The 18,591-nt window shown below is 38.6% G+C and overlaps 2 protein-coding genes across 3 annotated transcripts; both read left to right on the forward strand.

Annotated features, from left to right (window-relative positions):
- Positions 1 to 59: 59 nt before the first annotated feature.
- LOC100253743 (SEC1 family transport protein SLY1) lies at positions 60 to 3,398 on the forward strand. Its single transcript, XM_002278540.5, has 2 exons — positions 60 to 247; positions 1,234 to 3,398. Exons 1-2 carry the CDS (start codon positions 217 to 219, stop codon positions 3,054 to 3,056), a joined length of 1,854 nt encoding a protein of 617 aa, XP_002278576.1. The 5' UTR covers positions 60 to 216; the 3' UTR covers positions 3,057 to 3,398.
- Positions 3,399 to 6,304: 2,906 nt separating this feature from the next.
- LOC100253697 (isocitrate dehydrogenase [NAD] regulatory subunit 1, mitochondrial) lies at positions 6,305 to 17,217 on the forward strand. 2 transcript variants are annotated; one of them, XM_002281139.4, is made up of 4 exons: positions 6,305 to 6,998; positions 13,995 to 14,234; positions 16,264 to 16,342; positions 16,589 to 17,217. In XM_002281139.4, the coding sequence occupies exons 1-4, from the start codon at positions 6,474 to 6,476 to the stop codon at positions 16,861 to 16,863; spliced, it is 1,119 nt and encodes a 372-aa protein (XP_002281175.1). In that variant the 5' UTR covers positions 6,305 to 6,473; the 3' UTR covers positions 16,864 to 17,217. The 2 variants fall into 2 exon arrangements, with proteins under 2 accessions (XP_002281175.1, XP_010646371.1); XM_010648069.3 differs by having other exon boundaries at positions 6,366 to 6,998; positions 14,007 to 14,234.
- The last annotated feature ends 1,374 nt before the right edge of the window (positions 17,218 to 18,591 follow it).

The following is an 18,591-nucleotide window of genomic DNA, read 5'->3' on the forward strand; positions in this document are numbered from 1 at the left end:
ATGAATGGGGAAGTGCACGTCAATTCCACTCTTTCAAAACGCAGCGTTTTACCCATTCATAGAAAAAAAATTTGGTACCCAAACAAAGCCTTCCTGGCAGCTACCATCTCTTTCGCTCTCGGCTCTCACTTCCTCTGCACAGATCTACGCCACCCAACGACGTCGTTTCGAGAATAACGAAGCTCCTAGCCCTAGAAACCTTCTCTGCGGCCATAAATGGCGCTCAATCTTCGTCAGAAACAGACTGGTACCTCCATCTCTCTCCAGATCTCTCTCTACATGTACAGAATATTTGTATGTTCTTGCGTAGATCTCGGTTTTAGGGCTTTAACGAAGCAAAGGATGTGAAATTGATACAATTCTGATGGAAAAATCATTCCATTTCGTGGTATTTCAATTCGATCTGTTTTTTTTTTTACCCCTCTCCTTGAACTTGAAAATGCGTAATTCGAATATTGCATGTGAATTACTGGTTAACTCAATTGGATCGGAAAACGAAGAAAATGGTGTGAAAATAGTACGTTTAAGGTAAGATTTAATTTGTGTGGTTTTATGTCTGACTCTGATGCTGTATGTATTTCTTTAGACCTTTGACGAAGAAAATGATGCGAGAAAAATGCATTTGAGATTTAAAAAAATATTCATTTTCTGTGATTGTTGTCGGTGAGTTGGATTCTTTTTACCAGAATGATAGCTTGAATGTTGAATCTGCACCAATCAGTTAATTCAACAGAAATCAATACATTTAAGATAAAAGACCAATCAAATTGTGTTGTTTCATGCTGCACTAAAATACTGGATCTATTCCTTTAAAGTTGTAAAGGAGAAAAGAAAAAAAAAGATATGTAATCAATGCAATTGAGATAAAACATTATCAGTTAGCGTGATTTCATGTTTACTCAGATTGGTGAATTGGATCTATTTATTTTTTTCATTTTTAATTTCTTTAATTTTAATCTTTTTTATTGAACCAGAATACCCATCTTGAATGTTAAATCTGAATCAACTGTTGAACTAACAGGAATAGTAAATGAAGAAAATGATATGAATTTGATATTATATAAGGTAAAATCATTTGTGTTAATTCGAATGTTAGAACTATTCCTCTTGGTATTTAATAAAGGAAATGGTATGAAATTGACTTAAATCAGACAAAAGATCATCTGATCAGTGTGATTTCATGTTTAATTTGGTTGGTGAATTTGATCTATATTTTTCTTTGCCTTGAACCAGAATGCATAACTCGAATGTTGAATCTGAATCAACCGGTGAACTCAACCGGAACGGCAAATGAAGAAGTTTACAAGATTTTAATATATGACAAGTATTGCCAAAACATGCTCTCTCCTTTAATTCATGTGAAAGATCTTCGTAAACATGGTGTAACCCTATATTTCCTCATTGATAAAGATCGAAAACCTGTACATGATGTACCTGCCGTCTACTTTGTCCAACCCAATCAGTCCAACATTCAGCGAATTGTTAATGATGCCTCTCACTCACTCTATGATAGCTTCCACCTCAATTTCTCTTCATCAATCCCTCGACCGCTTCTTGAGGATCTTGCATCTGGAATGTTGAATTCAGATTCAATTAATCGAATTTCTAAGGTGCATGATCAGTATTTGGAGTTTGTCACATTGGAAGAGAATTTGTTTTCGTTGGCACAGAAATCGAGCTATGTTCAGTTGAATGATCCCTCAGCAGGGGACCGAGAAATTGAGGAGATAATCGAAAAGATTGTGAGTGGACTGTTTTGTGTTCTTGCCACACTTGCAGTAGTGCCCATTATTCGATGCCCCCGTGGTGGGCCTGCAGAGATGGTTGCTTCTGCTCTGGATCAGCGAATGCGAGATCATTTACTGTCAAAGAATAATTTATTTTCTGAAGGTGGGAATTTTGCGAGTTCATTTCAGCGGCCAATTTTGTGTATATTTGATCGGACTTTTGAGCTATCAGTTGGTATCCAGCATGACTTTAGGTATCGACCACTTGTTCATGATGTGCTGGGTTTGAAGCTTAATAGGTTGAGTGTGCCGGGGGAGAAGGGTGGGATGCGATCATATGAGTTAGACAGTTTTGATCCATTTTGGGTGGCAAATGGGTCATTGGAATTTCCTGAAGTTGCCATTGAGATAGAGACACAACTGAATAAGTATAAGAAGGATGTTGACGAGGTGAATAGACGGACAGGTGGAAATGCTGAGGAGTTTGATGGGCAAGACTTGATTGGCAATACAAAGCATTTAATGAATGCTGTGAACTCACTGCCTGAACTGACTGAGAGGAAGCAGGTGATTGATAAGCATACCAACATTGCAACAGTGTTGTTGGGTGAGATCAAGGAGAGGTCTCTTGATTCTTATGCTAAAAAAGAGTATGACATGATGGTCAGAGGAGGCATTGATCGGAATGAACTTCTAAGTGTCCTAAAAGGTAAGGGGACTAAGATGGACAAACTACGATTTGCAATTATGTTTCTAATTTCTACAGAAAGCATTCCTCAGTCAGAAGTGGAAATGGTGGAAGCAGCCCTCAGAGAGTCTGAAGTTGATACTAGTGCATTTCAGTATGTGAAAAAGATCAAGTCTTTGAATGTCTCATTGGCATCAGCAAATTCTGCCAGCAGAAGTAACATTGTTGATTGGGCTGAGAAACTCTATGGGCAGTCAATTAGTGCTGTTACTGCTGGTGTTAAGAATCTATTATCTAATGATCGGCAGCTAGCATTGACAAGGACAGTAGACGCCTTGATGGAAGGAAGGCCTAATCCTGAAATTGATTCCTATGTTCTGTATGATCCTCGAGCTCCTAAGTCAAGCTCTGGAGCAAGCCATCTGAAAGGACCATTTAAAGAAGCTATTGTATTCATGATTGGTGGTGGTAACTATGTGGAGTATGGAAGCTTGCAAGAGCTTGCACTTCGGCAGCAGCCAGTCAAGCATGTTATATATGGAACAACAGAAATTCTCACAGGGGCAGAGTTTGTAGAGCAGCTTAGTCTGTTAGGACAGAAGATGGGATTAGGTAGTAGCAGTGCTCCTCCAACCCATTAAGAAGTGTACTCCAAGTTTGCTTTTTCAATCATGAAATCTGACGGTGTATATGCACATAAGTGTGTTCATGGGAAATTAAAATTGTTGAAGAGTGCTATTTGAGAGAGTCAATTGAAGCTGGTAGCAGGAGGAGTGCCTATGCATTTTTTGGTTTTGAATTCCAGGCCCTCATGGGACTTTAAATGGGCTACAGCTGACATTCTGTAAGGTTATAGAAGAATGTGTTTATTATTTTCATTAATATGAGTAGGTTTCTAGTATTGAAAATTCTCTGTTTTGATCATTTTTATCATATTGAACTGCTTAATATCTGGGAATCAAATTGCTCTCCTTCTAACTCCAGTGAGATACAGCATGGTTCGATATTTTCTTCTATCACTTTGTAAGCAACTTACACACTATGAAAAATGGAAAGTGATCTATCATGAGGCATTTGGACTTAAATTTTTTATTTTTTTGTGGTTTTCTTTTTGCTGCTGTTGTTGTTGTGCAATGAATTGAAATCATGTTACAGCAGACCATATCCATGCTGTGACCCTTTTCATACCGAGGATGTGGGGCACTTCTGATCCTGTTAGTCTCTTGTCTATTATGTTATCTATTGGTTAAATTTTTTTGACACTAAATTATAGTCCTTTTATCTGATTCTCGTACAACTTCTCATACATGCACAAATCAAACTTCTGCAGTTAATTGTTGTCCTATGCCACCACAGTTGTAATAATCCTCATGTCTTACATTGAAAAAGTTGATCGTAAATTGGGAACATAAGCTGATCTCCAGATTCAAATCGTTTTTGTCTGATGTAACTACAATGTTGAGCAGCTGATGTTGATTTTTCTTTTAGTTTAATGAACACAATGCCTCAAAATCGTTAATTGATTCATATATTCTGCTAGTTTGGTTCTTGGTATTGAAACACTCATGTTGAATGTATCATACGAATTTAAATTTCCCTCGGATGTTTGCTTTCTAATCTCATACAAACCAACAAAGCATAGTGTCCGGCTGCAGCACCGAAGAGGTACCTGCCGAAATGTACGCATTTAGGTCGCTATTATTTGGCATCCATTGTTTTGTATTTTGGTCCATTATTTTTACTTTATATATATGTATGTCTGTGTTTATGTACTGGGGTGTCTTGGATCGAAGCTGTTACTGCATTGTCAACCTACCTCTTAAGTCTTAACACTCACGCACTGGTTATTGCTTGGAACCAAAACTAATCCCTCTTGGCTCCGGTAACGAATATTGTGGACTATGGTGCCTGTTTAGGTAATTTTGTTAGAAGGTTTATGAATTTTTATTTTTTATTTTGAATGTGTTTTTTTAGTTTCTGGGAAGTACTAAGAAAAGGGGAAAATATTTGATAAAGACTCTGATTTTTTTTATATTTAGATGTCATGGAAAAGGTGGCCAAAAAAAAATTATTATCTACATTTAGTTCTTAGAAAAATTGTGTGAAAATACGGAAAAAAAAAATAATGAATAAAATAGGAAGAAAAATAAAGTTTAAAGTTAATAAATGACTTTTACAAGTTTTTAGAAATTTATTTTACTTTTTTTTCTCTCATATAAAGATTAATTATTTTGAAAAATATAGTTTTTATCTAATTTGAGTTATATTTAATTTTCTAAGAGAGTATTAAAGAAAGAAAAAATATGCTAAATAAATTAATTTTTTTTATAATTGCTTTTATTACGAAAAATAGTAAAAATAAATATAATTTAAATTAATTAGAAACTTATTTTCAAATTATTTAATTTTTACATAGAATATTTATATTACGTGAAATAAATTTGAACTAGTATCTAAAATTAATTTTTTATTATTATTTTTTATTTTTATTATTTTGTTTCTCTTTATTTTCTTGTTCTCATATTTTCGTTCAATTTTTTTATGAAGGAAATATAATGAAAGTTTTTCATGGTAAACAATACATGTGAAAATCTTTTTCATTAATGTATATTTTTTTTATTTCATTAATATTTTCTGACAACCAAAAACAAATGAGAGGAAATGATAAATGCTTTTTTTTTTTTCCCATTTTCTTTAAGAGAAAAGTACGAAATGTTGATAAATAGTGTATACCTAACAATTTAATTTTATTCTCTCAATTTTTCCATTGACATCTAAGAGAAAAATATTATAATCTTCCTTAACCTTTTTCATTTTTTACAATAGTCTTTATTATTTTCTTTTTCTCAAAATTTTTTATACTCCTGAGATTGAATTTGTGGAAAAAAAAAAACTAGATAGAAAAACGTAAGGAAATATAAAATAAGGAAACTTCATAAAATTTTTCTAATTTATATATAAATAAAAGGTTGAGGAAAAAGAAATTAAAAGCCCGTTTGAAAGTGGTTTAAAAAAACGTTTATAATATTTTTAATATTTAAAATTTTTATTTATTTAAATGTTAAAAAGATTATAAATGATTTCTAAAATTATTATAAAATGCATTTTAAAAAGGTGTTTGTTTGCGTGATTTAAAAATCATTTTATGTTTTTAATAATAGAAAATTGTTTTTAAATTTTTTTAACGCTAGTTGCTGTTGTTTTTTGAAAATATTTTTTAAAAATCAAAATGAAATAGATAATAATTTTTAGGGAACAAGTAGAGTCGTTTTCACTAGTTTTTTTAAAACAAAAGAAAAATATGAGTATGTTTGATCATGTTTTCTTAAACTTGTTTTTATAAATTGTTTTTAAGTTAAAAAATAAAAAATATTTTTTAAAATAAGTTTTAAAAAATATGACTAAATGGAGCCTTGATGATATTTCCAACTTTCTTCACCTTTTTATTATATGGAAAATAAGGAGAACTTTTTTAACATGTATTTTCTTAATTTTTTAAAATTTATTCATGTTTAATTTAAATTATTAAGTATATTTACTAAAGTAACTTAATAATGTAATTTAAAGTCAAAAATGATTTTAATAAATTAAGTTAATAATTTAATAATATTCAATCAATTAAGTATAATTTTATTTAAAATGATTAAACATTGAATATTAAGTTTTACGGAATGTATCCAATTTGGCTCAATAGAAAGATAAAATCCCTTTGCCCAAACCGTCATGGAAAAAATAATTATGTACCTATAATTTCCCTAAAAATAAATAAAAAAATAAAATAAAATAAAAGTTAAATTATCGTAAAGTAAAATGTCCATTTGCAAACAAATTTCAAACTTGGGGTAAAAATTAAGAGGCCAAAACGAAAAATACAAAACAATAGGGACACAGTTGCAAAAAGCACAAAATTCTGGTAACTTTTCGGTCTTTCATGGCTTCTCTGCGACTCTTCAGTCTTCAACTCCTCCATTTCATGAAAATCACATTTTAGACAAGTATACCACGAACCCTCCGAAACCTAATTTTATTCGAAGTCAACGAAAAAGTCATCCAAATCAATGGCCAGGAGAGCCCTCCCCATCGTCAAGCAACTCGTCGGCCGGTCGTCGTTCGATCCCCACCCTCTCCTAGGGTTAGGGTCCCGATCCGTGACCTACATGCCTCGTCCTGGCGACGGCTCTCCGCGCGCCGTCACTCTGATCCCCGGAGACGGCATCGGGCCTCTGGTCACGGGCGCCGTCGAGCAGGTCATGGAGGCGATGCATGCGCCGGTGTACTTCGAGAAGTACGAGATTCACGGGGATATGAAGACGGTGCCACCGGAGGTGATGGAGTCGATTCACAAGAACAAGGTGTGTTTGAAGGGAGGTTTGTCGACGCCGGTGGGCGGTGGTGTGAATTCGTTGAATGTTCAGCTGAGGAAGGAGCTCGACCTTTATGCCTCGCTTGTGAATTGCTGCAATTTGCCTGGTTTGCCGACGCGGCACAATGATGTTGATATTGTTGTGGTGAGGGAGAACACGGAGGGCGAGTACGCTGGGCTTGAGCACGAGGTCGTTCCCGGCGTGGTCGAAAGCCTTAAGGTAACGTCTGTTTGGATGCCTAGAGAACTGGTGGAACATAAAAGAAAATAGACTTTTGGTTCTGTTTTGGTAAGAAAAAAAATATAAAATGCGACCCCTAAAATGCTTAAAATTTTAGTTTTTTTCCCCCTCTTATTGCATTTTTTCATTCACTGAATTTGTCATTATGTTGATTTATTTTGTATTTCGTTGTTGATCATATAATTAGTATGGCTATGCATTTTGATTTTGAATTAATGGTCGTCAGAGTTTGTCTTTTTCATAGTGCTCGTGATTAATCTGATAACAATGAATAGAAATGCTATCAAAAGAAATTCTACACTCATGAAAGTGAAAAAAAAAGGCTGTTGAGTAATGTCAATTATGGAACTAGTGCCATGTTCGATAACCTATTAGGGATTCGGGGAAATTATTTGAGGGTTTGGTCTGATTTTGGAGTAAATAGTTTATTGCATATTCTGAAAATATATTAGTAAGGATTTTTTTTTTTTTTTTTTGATAGATAAACCCACAAAAATATATTAGAAAAAGGGTGCTTGAAAGGCGACCTGAAGCATACAGGGAGTATACAAGAGTCATCTAAAAACAAGAAGGGACAAGCACTCATCGACCCTTAACAAGAACCCAACCAGTCCACAAAGTTAATCAAAGATAAGGGACCTACAACTATAGAAGACTTAGCCCAGGAAAAGAGATTACAAATAAAGGAATTTTTCATTATTTGAATCGATAAGACCTCATTATAAAAAACTATCATGTTTCTTTCCTTCCAAACTGTCAAAAATAAGCAAAGAGGAGCTACCCACCAAACCTTTCTATGCTTCTTGTCCTTAAAGGAAGCACACCAACCTAAAAGAGTGTCTCTAACCGTAAACGGAAGGACCCAATTAACACCAAACAAAGAAAGCACGAGATCCCACAAAACCTTCGCCTTGGAACAATGAACAAGAATGTGATTTATTGTCTCCTCTTCAGCACAACACAAGGAACATCTGTTAGCTAAAATCCAACCCCTTCTCTTGAGTTGATCTTGAGTAAGAACCTTCCTCCATGAAGCTTCCCAAGCAAAAAAAACCCACCTTTGTAGGAACATCTGGACTCCAAATAATGCTCCACGGAAACGGGACTGCACAGCTATGATCAAGAGAATTATAAAGGGACTTTACAGTGAAAATCTCATTCTTCGTCCCTTTCCACACCATCCTATCCTCCACATCAGCATTCAGCCTCTTTCCTTGAATGGTTGAAAGGAATCTCTCCACCTCCCAATCATTGAAAGGTCTAGAGAAACGGGGAGTCCACCCTCCCTCTTCCCCCATTGAATCCCAACAGTCCGCTACCCACGCATCTTTAGAAATCGTTAATGCAAACAAGGAGGGAAAGGCCTCACAAAAGGAATTATTCCCACACCAAATATCCTTCCAAAACCTCACCCTTTTGCCATCCCCCACAGAGAAAGAAACATTATTGAGAAGCAACGAACCTTCCTTACTGATTTCCTTCCAAATCCCCACCCCATAGCCCTCCCTTACCCCACGAGAACTCCACCCTCCTTCTTCTTCCCCAAACTTCCTACTCATTATAAGCTTCCAATAGGAATCCCTTTCAACCGCAAAACGCCAACTCCATTTGCACAGAAGGGCCCTATTGAGAGTAGAAAGATTTCTAATCCCCAATCCACCCTTCTTTTTATGAGAACAAACAACAACCCACTTTACAAGATGAGGCCTCTTCTCCAACGCTCCCCCTCCCTAAAGAAAATCCCTTTGAATTTTCTCAAGTCTTAATTTAACCACTCTTGGCATACACAATAAGGACATGAGGTAGGTTGACATACTCGCCAAAGTGCTTCGAATGAGAGTGATTCTTCCTCCCTTAGAAATGAATTGTCTCTTCCACAAGGCAAGTCTCTTCCGCATCCTCTCTTCCATTGCGTCCCACACCACCACCAACTTATGAGGAGCACCTAAAAGGAGCCCCAAATAAGTGGAAGGGAGATATCCCACTTTGCAGCCAAGCTCAGCAGCCAATAACTCGACATTCTCTACTCTACCCATCGGCAAAATTTCACTTTTGTTCAAATTAATACACAGACTAGAAGTGGCTTCAAACCACAGTAACAACCAACTTAAAAAAGTCAATTGCTCTTGGGAATCCTCACAAAAGACCAATGTATCATCAGCAAACAGCAGGTGCGAAACTTGGATCCCAATGCCATCCCTTCCCCTTATCCTACATCCTGTTAGAAAACCCTCTTTTACTGCTTTGTTAATGAGGCTACTTAAAGCTTCCATTCCTAAAACAAAAAGGTAAGGGGAAAGAGGGTCTCCTTGCCTTAACCCCCTAGTGCTCCGGAAAAAATCGGTTGGAGAACCGTTAATCAGAACATAAAACGAGGCAGTGGATATGCACCATCTAATCCAACCAGCCCATTTCTCCTTAAAACCCATTTTTTGCATCACTGTTAGCAAAAAAATCCCAATTGATATGATCATAGGCCTTCTCTAAATCCAATATACACAACACCCCACTTTCCTTTCTTTTCAGCAAGGAGTCTATGGCCTCATTAGCAATTAAAGCAGCATCGAGAATTTGCCTTTCTTCAACAAAGGCATTTTGGGATGAAGACACCACCTTTCCCACTACCTTTTTTAATCTATTAGCTAAGACCTTAGTAAGCAGCTTGTATAGTCCTTCCGCCAAATTGATGGGTCTAAAATCGCTCAAATCTTTAGCCCCGCCTTTGTTTGGGATTAAAACTAGGAAGGTGGTGTTCAGGCTTCTGACAAATTTTCCCCTCTCAAAAAAATCTTTGAAAATATCCATGAACTCATCTTTGACAAAATCCCAATAGAATTTCCAGAAGGCAAGGGGAAACCCATTCGAACCAGGGGCCTTATCCCCATTTAGATCCGAAAGAGCCGAAGATACCTCTTCCATAGAAAACATCTCCTCCAACTTGGCTGCCTCCTCAACCCCAATACTGTCAAACTCAAGACTGTTCAAACAAGGGCGCCAACCATCAGGATCCGATAATAGATTCTGATAGGCCCTCACCACACCCCTCTAAATATCATGATCTTCTGACAGCCAGGTGCCATTGACTTTAATATTTTTCAAGCAATTCCTCCTTCTGTTAGAGTTTGCCATCTTTTGAAAAAATCCCGTGTTTTTATCGCCTTCCTTCAACCATGTTTCTCTTGATTTTTGTCTCCACGAAATCTCCTCCATAAGCGCCCAATTCTTGAAATCCTCCCTAGCCTCATTTCTAGCCTCTAACTCCTGCTCGTTTAAAACTCTTAGCCGCTCCTGATCATCCCAAAAAGACACTTTGTCCAGAGCCAACCTCTTGTTCACCCCCACTTTTCCAAACACTTCCATGTTCCAGCCCTTCAACTTAATTTTTAAAGCCTTTAATTTTTCTGTCAGGATAAAACTATAAGACCCGCTATAGTTGAAACCTTGCCACTAGCCCTTTAGAAGCTCCTTAAACCCCTCCTCCTTCAACCACATATTCTCAAACCGAAACGGGATTGGACCTCTCCTCACCCCACCTCCATCTAACAGAATTGTGAAATGATCCGACACCAGTCTTAGGAGAGAACATTGGATCGCCCCACTGAAATGATTCTCCCAATCCTCCGATATCATAAAGCGATCCAGTCTAGACCTGGAACGACCATTCAGCCCTCCACTCCATGTAAGCGACCCCCCATGAAGAGGCAAATCTCTTAAAGCCAACTCCTCAATCATCTTCGAAAATCTTCTCATGGTTCCAATAATTCTTCCTTCTCTACTACGCTCGCTGGGAAATCTGACCACGTTAAAGTCCCCTCCAATACACCAAGGATCAGACCACAACCCTTGAATGACACCTAACTCTTCCTAAAACAACTCTCTGTACCGTTTCATGGTAGGTCCGTACACCCCTGTAAAGGTCCACAAGAAGCCATCCTTGCAATTTCTAAAATGACACGAAATTGAGAAGAGACCCACCTCCATGCTTACTAACTCCAGAACTCTATTATCCCAGGAAACTTCCACCCCACCAGCAACCCCCCTTGCACTCATAGCACCCCAACCTAAGAATCTTCCCACTCCAAGACTGTGAACAATCCCCCAGGAAATATCTTGAATTTTGGTCTCCTGCAGACACACCAAATCCATTCTTTGCGACCTGATCAAAGCCTTAATAACCTTCCTTTTATTTCTATCATTAGCCTCTCTAACATTCCAAGATAAAATCTTTATCTTCATCTAAGGTTTGAGATTCTAGCCCCACCTTCTCTAACCAGAGATTTTTCCTTTCTCGCGCCATTATAATTGATGAACCACTCCAATTTTTTCAATTCACGATCAAACTTAGTGGCCCCCGAGATTCCCTTCTTAATATTTTGCTCTCTTCTTCTCTTGGTCCTTAGGAGCCGATTCAAAATTTCGCCTTCAAAACCTTCCGTCGAAAAACCCAAAAACTTGTTGAACCTCGCCAAGCAGCTATCGTCCCATCAACATCCTTTACCATCCAGATCCTGTAACAAATCCTCAATCTCAACCCCCCCCCCCCCCCCTCCTTTCCTTCACCACCCAAGGACTTCTCCCCCTCGGTGACCAACTCCCCATTGCTGCCATCTGCTAGAATAATACTCAGAGGAAGCTGCTCCTCTCCATCAATCACAGAGGCCAAACCAGCAAAGGCCCCCTTCTTCATCCTAGCCCGATCAAACCTAGAAGAAAGAGTAGAAGAAGAGAGCTCCCGACCTCCCACAGAAAGTGACAAAGTTTCGACATACCTGGAAGCTTCATCGCATAGCGCTTCATCAGTCATCGACCCCCTTTTCATCACCGCAGAGACTTCCATCGGCAACACAACTCTCGTCATGTCGACAAAGGGATCAGCGTCTCCACTTATGCCTCTCTCCTTGCTAATCGAGCTCACACTTTGTGCCCTAGGACGAATGACAAAAGACTCTTCCCCATATAAAACCCCTCCACCCGCTGCGTCAGAGCCTTCAGGCCCAAGGCCCACTCTCGTCGCCCCCTTTCTGTAGCCTTTCACAACGATTAAGTCATTGGGCCTGGAGTCTTGGCCTAAGCCCTCTTGTATTTCTTTTAAAGGGCCCTAAGGCTCCCCAAGTTCTTTTACAGGGCCCTGGGTCTCCCTAAGTTCTAAAAGGTTGAGCCCAAAACGAAGGCCTTTCAGCCCAAGAACAGAAACGTCTATCCTTTTAAAAGAAGTCTCCGTGCCTCGTTTCACATGTCCATCAGCAGTACCTACCCTACCCTCCATAACAGTCTTTGCACCAAAGACCACAACAGGAGGGATGGAAAGAACACCTCCAATAGAAGACACGTCAAGTACTTCCTGCTGCAACCTTAATTGCTCCACCTTCTCCCTTTGACTCCCACAACAAAGAGCGCGTGATGTTCCACCATCTTCTTCTCCTACTCTTGAGCCGCCCTCCCCGCCGAGGCTTCCCGTCGACACCACCTACGTGAACCAAGGTGAAGACTCCCACCAAAGTTGAAAGGAATAACATCCCGACCCCACAACAATGTGAGCAGAGTTGGGAAACTCCCCGTCCGCGCGCTTCACAAGGATCCGAGCCCACTGCAGCTCAGACGAAGAAACAGAGTCTTCATCCACTGCTACAAATCCTCCACACCCATCACCAATTCTTTTAATCACCTCCGTACTCCACAGATGAAGTGGGAACCCGACCACCCTTACCCAAACCTCGTTAGCAATGGAGTCCTTGCAAAGACATCCCACCTCAGGGTTCCATCTATCCAAAATAATAACATTTTCCTTTATATTTCTTAAGCCTTTAGCTAAAACACGCTTAGCCTCACTTGGCAACTCGAAGTCAAACAGCAAGAGACCTCTGCCTAACACAACAACCCTCAGATTCACCTTTAAAGCCCAATGCTGCAAAGCCCAACTCCTTACGTACTCCAACTTAGGAAAAGGAGTTGAGTTAAAACCCCACTAGCCTACCAAACACTGTCTCAACTGATCTAACCTTCCTTGCACTTCTCTTTCCCCCACCTCTAACCAAACTAACTGGCTTACCCTTCCCGGGCTCGTCTTAACAACATCTGCGTAAGATTTCAGTTCCACCCTTTTCTCCCTCCACTGGACCTTCGAGCCCCCCTTCACCCTCAACAAATCCTCTAGACCTTTGGTTACCTGTAAGCCACATGTTGGGGCCACACCAAGACCTCTCAACCTCACAGCCAAGGAATTCCATCCAAAAGAATGTCCCTTCCCTTCTGGAAAAATAATGCTGTACTTTTTTGATTCAATATCACGAGCTGAACAGAGAATGAACCTTCCTGCCTCATTCAAACGACGCTCCAATCTATACTTCCTATTCCCCTCCTCCCAGCCAATAACCCAATCTCGATTATTAACCTCTCTACAACAAGCTTCTACTCCATCCAGTAACCAACCTAAACTAGCCTCCCCGAATCTAAACCAAGAGGAGACACCTTTGTTTCTCTCCCAAATGCAGCCTTTCAGCTTTCCTCCCAAATCCTCAACCAAAATCTCAAAGGATTTGGACTCCACCACAAAACAACAACTTCCACCCCTGGAATCCATCCTGCTCTCCCTAAATCAAGTATACATAGTATCGGAAGTATTGGCTGTTAAGCCCACAACTGATGTAAAACAATTACTGCGATCCTCTCAACATGAAAGCATGATTGTTATAAAACAATTAGTAAGGATCCAGGCATAGGTTTTCCCCCTTTCTGGGACATCTGCCAACGTTTATTATTTGTCTCAGTGATAATGCTGCTGACTTCTGCATCCAAAGGAATGTTTGTTCCTGCAGCATTTTGATTGTTTGATTTAGTTGTTCCTTCTCCTTAATGGTGGAGCTCTACATTTTTTTTTTAGATAGCATTATAAATTTAGTGTTTAAGATTTTTATAAAGTGTTGTTTTTCCGACAGTATGGAATTGTGTCTGTTTCTGATCCAGCTGCTTTGCTAGGTGATTACAAAGTTCTGCTCCGAACGAATTGCAAAATATGCCTTTGAGTATTCTTACCTAAACAACCGAAAGAAAGTGACAGCTGTGCACAAAGCCAACATTATGAAACTTGCAGACGGTCTCTTCTTAGAATCCTGTCGGGAAGTTGCGAAAAATTACCCCAGTATTGCATACAGCGAAATTATTGTGGATAACTGCTGCATGCAACTGGTTTCAAAGCCGGAGCAATTTGATGTCATGGTATGTGGCTTTGCAAATGGATTTATTTCATGGGAAACCTTTCTATAGCCACTAATTCTGCTGATATTATTACTTGATATATGTTTGTATCTATAAACTGTAATCATGTGTATTTGTTGCTGATAAACCTTAACACATTAGTCCACAATACCAAGAATTGATATGCTTCTTAGTAAATTTGGATGGGAGAATGCGTTCACAAATCGGTGCTTCTTTCTTTTTGTGCAGAAGTGCTGTTAAGTCCCTTGTCCAGGCTAAAACTGTGTAACTGCTTAGTCTAAATTTATTGAATTGATTGGAAACTCATTCACTTTGTGGGGTTAGTTGGCGAAAACCGTGCAATTGTTGTTTTAAACCTTTTGAACGAAAGAGAAGTTTGATTGTATGGTTGCTACCACGAAGGCGATGGCTGATATGCTTGATTTCTAGCAAAAACATGAGGTAAGATGTGATATACTATTGAGGCTATGCTGATTGAGGTTTGGAAAAAGAGGGTTGAGATCATGATTGATGCAGTTGATGAATGACTACACCTGTTTCTATGAGACATTTTTATCCAGTTTTCCCTTGTCATCGATGAAACATATAGGTGAATGGAAAAGGATCTCACAATCTTTTACCTTGACATTATGTTGTCAGGGAAGCTATGATTTCATTGATATTGACATGACACAATTAAATAATTTAATTTCCTTAGTTTTCCATCAAAGGCTATGACAAAATTCTAATGATCATTACAAATCTTGATTTGTGAAATGCCATGGCCAGATTTACATCACCATAGGTGGCTGTTGTGACCAATGGTGTAAAAGTCCCTTCTGTTAAATTTTAGCAATAGCTCCAATGTCTTTGAACTTTTCTATATGACTAGCAAAATGATACTATAGATGGATATGGAGTTTTTTTTTTTTTTTTTTTTGTTGATAAGTAAGCACAGATATCATAAAAGAGGCAAAAAGCCACAGAGTATACAGGGGGTATACAAGTGGATATGGAGTTTTACTTAGCAATAGCTTGTTGATGCATTATGGATAAGAAATATTAACTTAGTGGATTCTGTCAATAGCATGATTGAGCATTACAAGCATAGGATTGTGTCTTTCTGAAGGAGTGAAAGCTCTCTGTCTCTGTCTCTCTTAAAAAAAGGGAGTTTTACTTAGCAATAGCTTGTTAATGCATTATGGATAAGAAATATTAACATAGTGGATTCTGTCAGTAGCATAATTGAGCATTATAAGCATAGGATTGTGTCTTTCTGAAGCAGCAAAAGCTCTCTGTTTCTCTCTCTCTCTCTCTCTTAAAACCTTTTTTTTAAGTAACTTCTATTGAAGAGATAAATAGTAGGCTCTTCTTTTACCCATAGAACAAGAAAGTTGAGGTTGTTCTTGTAAAAGAAATTGCAGGGTGTCTTTTTGGGGTATCTAGTTTAGGTGAGACTATTGTACTGATTTATGAAGTTCAAGAAGAAAATTAGAGAGAAAACTCGCATGATGCCAAATCCTCTCCATGATATAAGAGCACTGACACCTTCATTGTGGGTGGTGGTTTGATGCAAGATTTTTTGAGCTGAGGACCCAAGAGACCACTTTTGTGCTCATGGTAAAATCAAATCCAAAAGCATGGGATACTGTGTACTCATGCTTCACGTACTCTACTACTGAAGATGCAGTGAGTGCAGCAGAAGCGCTTTCAAAGAAACTGGTCATAAAGGGTGTGACGCTCAAGCTGATGTGGGGTAGATCCTCAAAGCACCAGAACCAGAGTGAGAAGGTTGGACATGGCAAAGCTTGTTGTGGGATACTGTGAAAGCCACATACTTCATATTGGTGTTAAATGTGCTGAATAATTAGCTATATTCACACAGAATTTTTTTTTTTGATAAGTTATATTCACACAGAAAAATGTCCTACCTTAGTTGTTTCTTGTACTATATGCTTCTGGCCAATTAATGGTTTTGCATAACTTCAGAGTTGGTCCAACACTAAAATTATTTTCTGTCAATTGGTGATGGATGTGCTATGTTTTGCAGGTGACACCTAATCTTTATGGAAATCTGGTGGCAAATACTGCAGCTGGTATTGCAGGAGGCACTGGTGTCATGCCAGGAGGTACCTTTTCTTTTTGAATAATGAAAAACGAAAATAAATTAGTAGTGAAGAAGAGATTAGAAAAATGAAGGATAAGGAACCATGGGTTACCTTTCAGCAGCACGCAAATGCTATTTTTTTAAAAAGATCAATGGATATGATCAGTCAGGGCTAGGAAGCTGAGTTGTCTGATAATTTATTATTTTATTTATCAACATTTTTTGAGGCCAATCCTTCCATCCCTAATCAGTTGCTTGATAATTGCAGGCAATGTGGGTGCTGATCACGCCATTTTTGAGCAAGGTGCTTCAGCGGGAAATGTTGGTAATGAAAAGATAGCACAGCAAAAGAAGGCAAATCCAGTGGCTTTGCTCCTCTCATCAGCCATGATGCTGAGGCATCTCCAATTTCCTTCATTTGCTGATCGACTAGAGACTGCTGTGAAAACTGTAATCTCAGAGGGCAAGTACAGGACAAAAGATCTTGGTGGGACAAGCACCACCCAGGAGGTTGTTGATGCTGTCATTGCAGCTCTAGACTGATGGATTTGTAAAAGGCGCAACGCAATTCTTGGACCTACCTCCTCACTCGAGATCTTCCATTGGCCAGTATGATATCGGTTTCTTTCACATCATTTTTAGGTTCTCCTCCTGCATTCTGTCAGGAAAGTCTATATTCTTTTGAAATAATCTGAGTTAATCCTTGAAGTCAAGAAATGCTCAAATAAAAGCCCCACTGAGAGTGTACTTGTTGCAATTTTCCCTTGGATAAAAGTTCACATTGTTTCTCCTTTTGTGAGAGGAATGTAGTTTATACTAACTCTTAACTCAGTTTATTTTATATGATTGCCTATGTAATTTAAGCAATAAAACAAAATACTGCTTATGGACTTGCTAGCTTCTTAGCACTAACCTCCTTGAGTGTCCTATAGAATGATTGGGGTGTTCTTTTGTGTCACTCCATCAATATGCATGTATCGTTGTTCTGCAGCTGAAGGCCTGAACCAGCAAGTTGATCGTAGCTATCATCCAAGGCTAAAATTTCTATACCTGGTAAGTAGGTTTTCTGCAATACTACTTTGAAAAAACTACTATTTGAGACTTGATTGTGTGCTAAGGTGTTCTGAAGTTGGAATTTAATTTGGGTCGAGAGGCCTTTCCTCCCTTTGGTGAAGGGGCATACACACATGTGCGCGCGCGCACTGAAGTTGGAATTTAATTTGGGTCGAGAGGCCTTTCCTCCCTTTGGTGAAGGGGCATACACACATGAAGGCCTCCCTTTGGTGAAGGGGCATACACACATGTGCGCGCGCGCACTGAAGTTGGAATTTAATTTGGGTCGAGAGGCCTTTCCTCCCTTTGGTGAAGGGGCATACACACATGTGCGCGCGCGCGCGCGCACACACACACATATATATATATGAATTTGATTTGGGTTGAGAGGCCTTTCCTTCGCTTGCGTGCGCCCCGCTGAGTGCGCGCGCACACACTTTATTAAAAATATTCGACAAATAAAATTTTATTTTGAAATTTGCATTTTTCCAATGCGTATGCATGGAATTCTCTGCATGTAGACTATACGTAGACAGTAGTAGGAATCCACCGTCTACAAGTTGAAGTAAACTATATGTAATCATATGTAGCCGCCCACGTGTTGAAGTAAACTAGGCATTGGTGCATGTAGCCGTCCTTGGCTTATTACTTATTATGTGACCAATCTCCGAGGAGGAAAGCAGAAAACAAGCCAACAAAAGAGAGAGAAGGTCATTTGATGAAAATCTAAATAATGATATCAAGTTACAAAACAATAGGATAGAATATATATATATATATGTGAGAACGAAATTGAATTGAACTTGGTATAAAGTAATGAAACTTAAATGTATATATAAGATGACTCTAATGATCACACATTTCGCTACTTATAAAATTATTTGAACCCTATAATTTGCAAGGTGAAACAAAGTCCCACATCAAGTTAGAGATTGACTTGAATACCATTTTATAATAAATCAATCTCAATTATATGTGTAGTTATTCTCCTCTCAAGATCCATTGCATGAGAGGAAGTGGGTTGTTTCAACTACCCATGTAGTTATGCTCCTCTTAAGATCCATTGCATGAGAGGAAGTGAGTCAGTATAAGTGGTATTAAAGTCGATCTTTGACCTTGATGTGAGTATCTATTTGTCCAATCTCACATGAGGTGTTTATGTATTTAGTCTAACAATTTTATGGGATACGATAAAGACATTGTATTTACATGATGGGT

This window comes from Vitis vinifera, chromosome 3, assembly GCF_030704535.1.
Source record: "Vitis vinifera cultivar Pinot Noir 40024 chromosome 3, ASM3070453v1".
Taxonomy (NCBI): Eukaryota; Viridiplantae; Streptophyta; class Magnoliopsida; order Vitales; family Vitaceae; genus Vitis; species Vitis vinifera.

Coding starts and splice junctions, on each gene's coding strand:
- LOC100253743 (XM_002278540.5), top strand. CDS start 217: ATGGCGCTCAATCTTCGTCAGAAACAGACTG. Junction 248..1,233: donor TCTTCGTCAGAAACAGACTG/GTACCTCCATCT, acceptor GCCTTGAACCAG/AATGCATAACTCGAATGTTG.
- LOC100253697 (XM_002281139.4), top strand. CDS start 6,474: ATGGCCAGGAGAGCCCTCCCCATCGTCAAGCAACTCGTCGGCCGGTCG. Junction 6,999..13,994: donor GCGTGGTCGAAAGCCTTAAG/GTAACGTCTGTT, acceptor CTGCTTTGCTAG/GTGATTACAAAGTTCTGCTC. Junction 16,343..16,588: donor CACTGGTGTCATGCCAGGAG/GTACCTTTTCTT, acceptor TGATAATTGCAG/GCAATGTGGGTGCTGATCAC.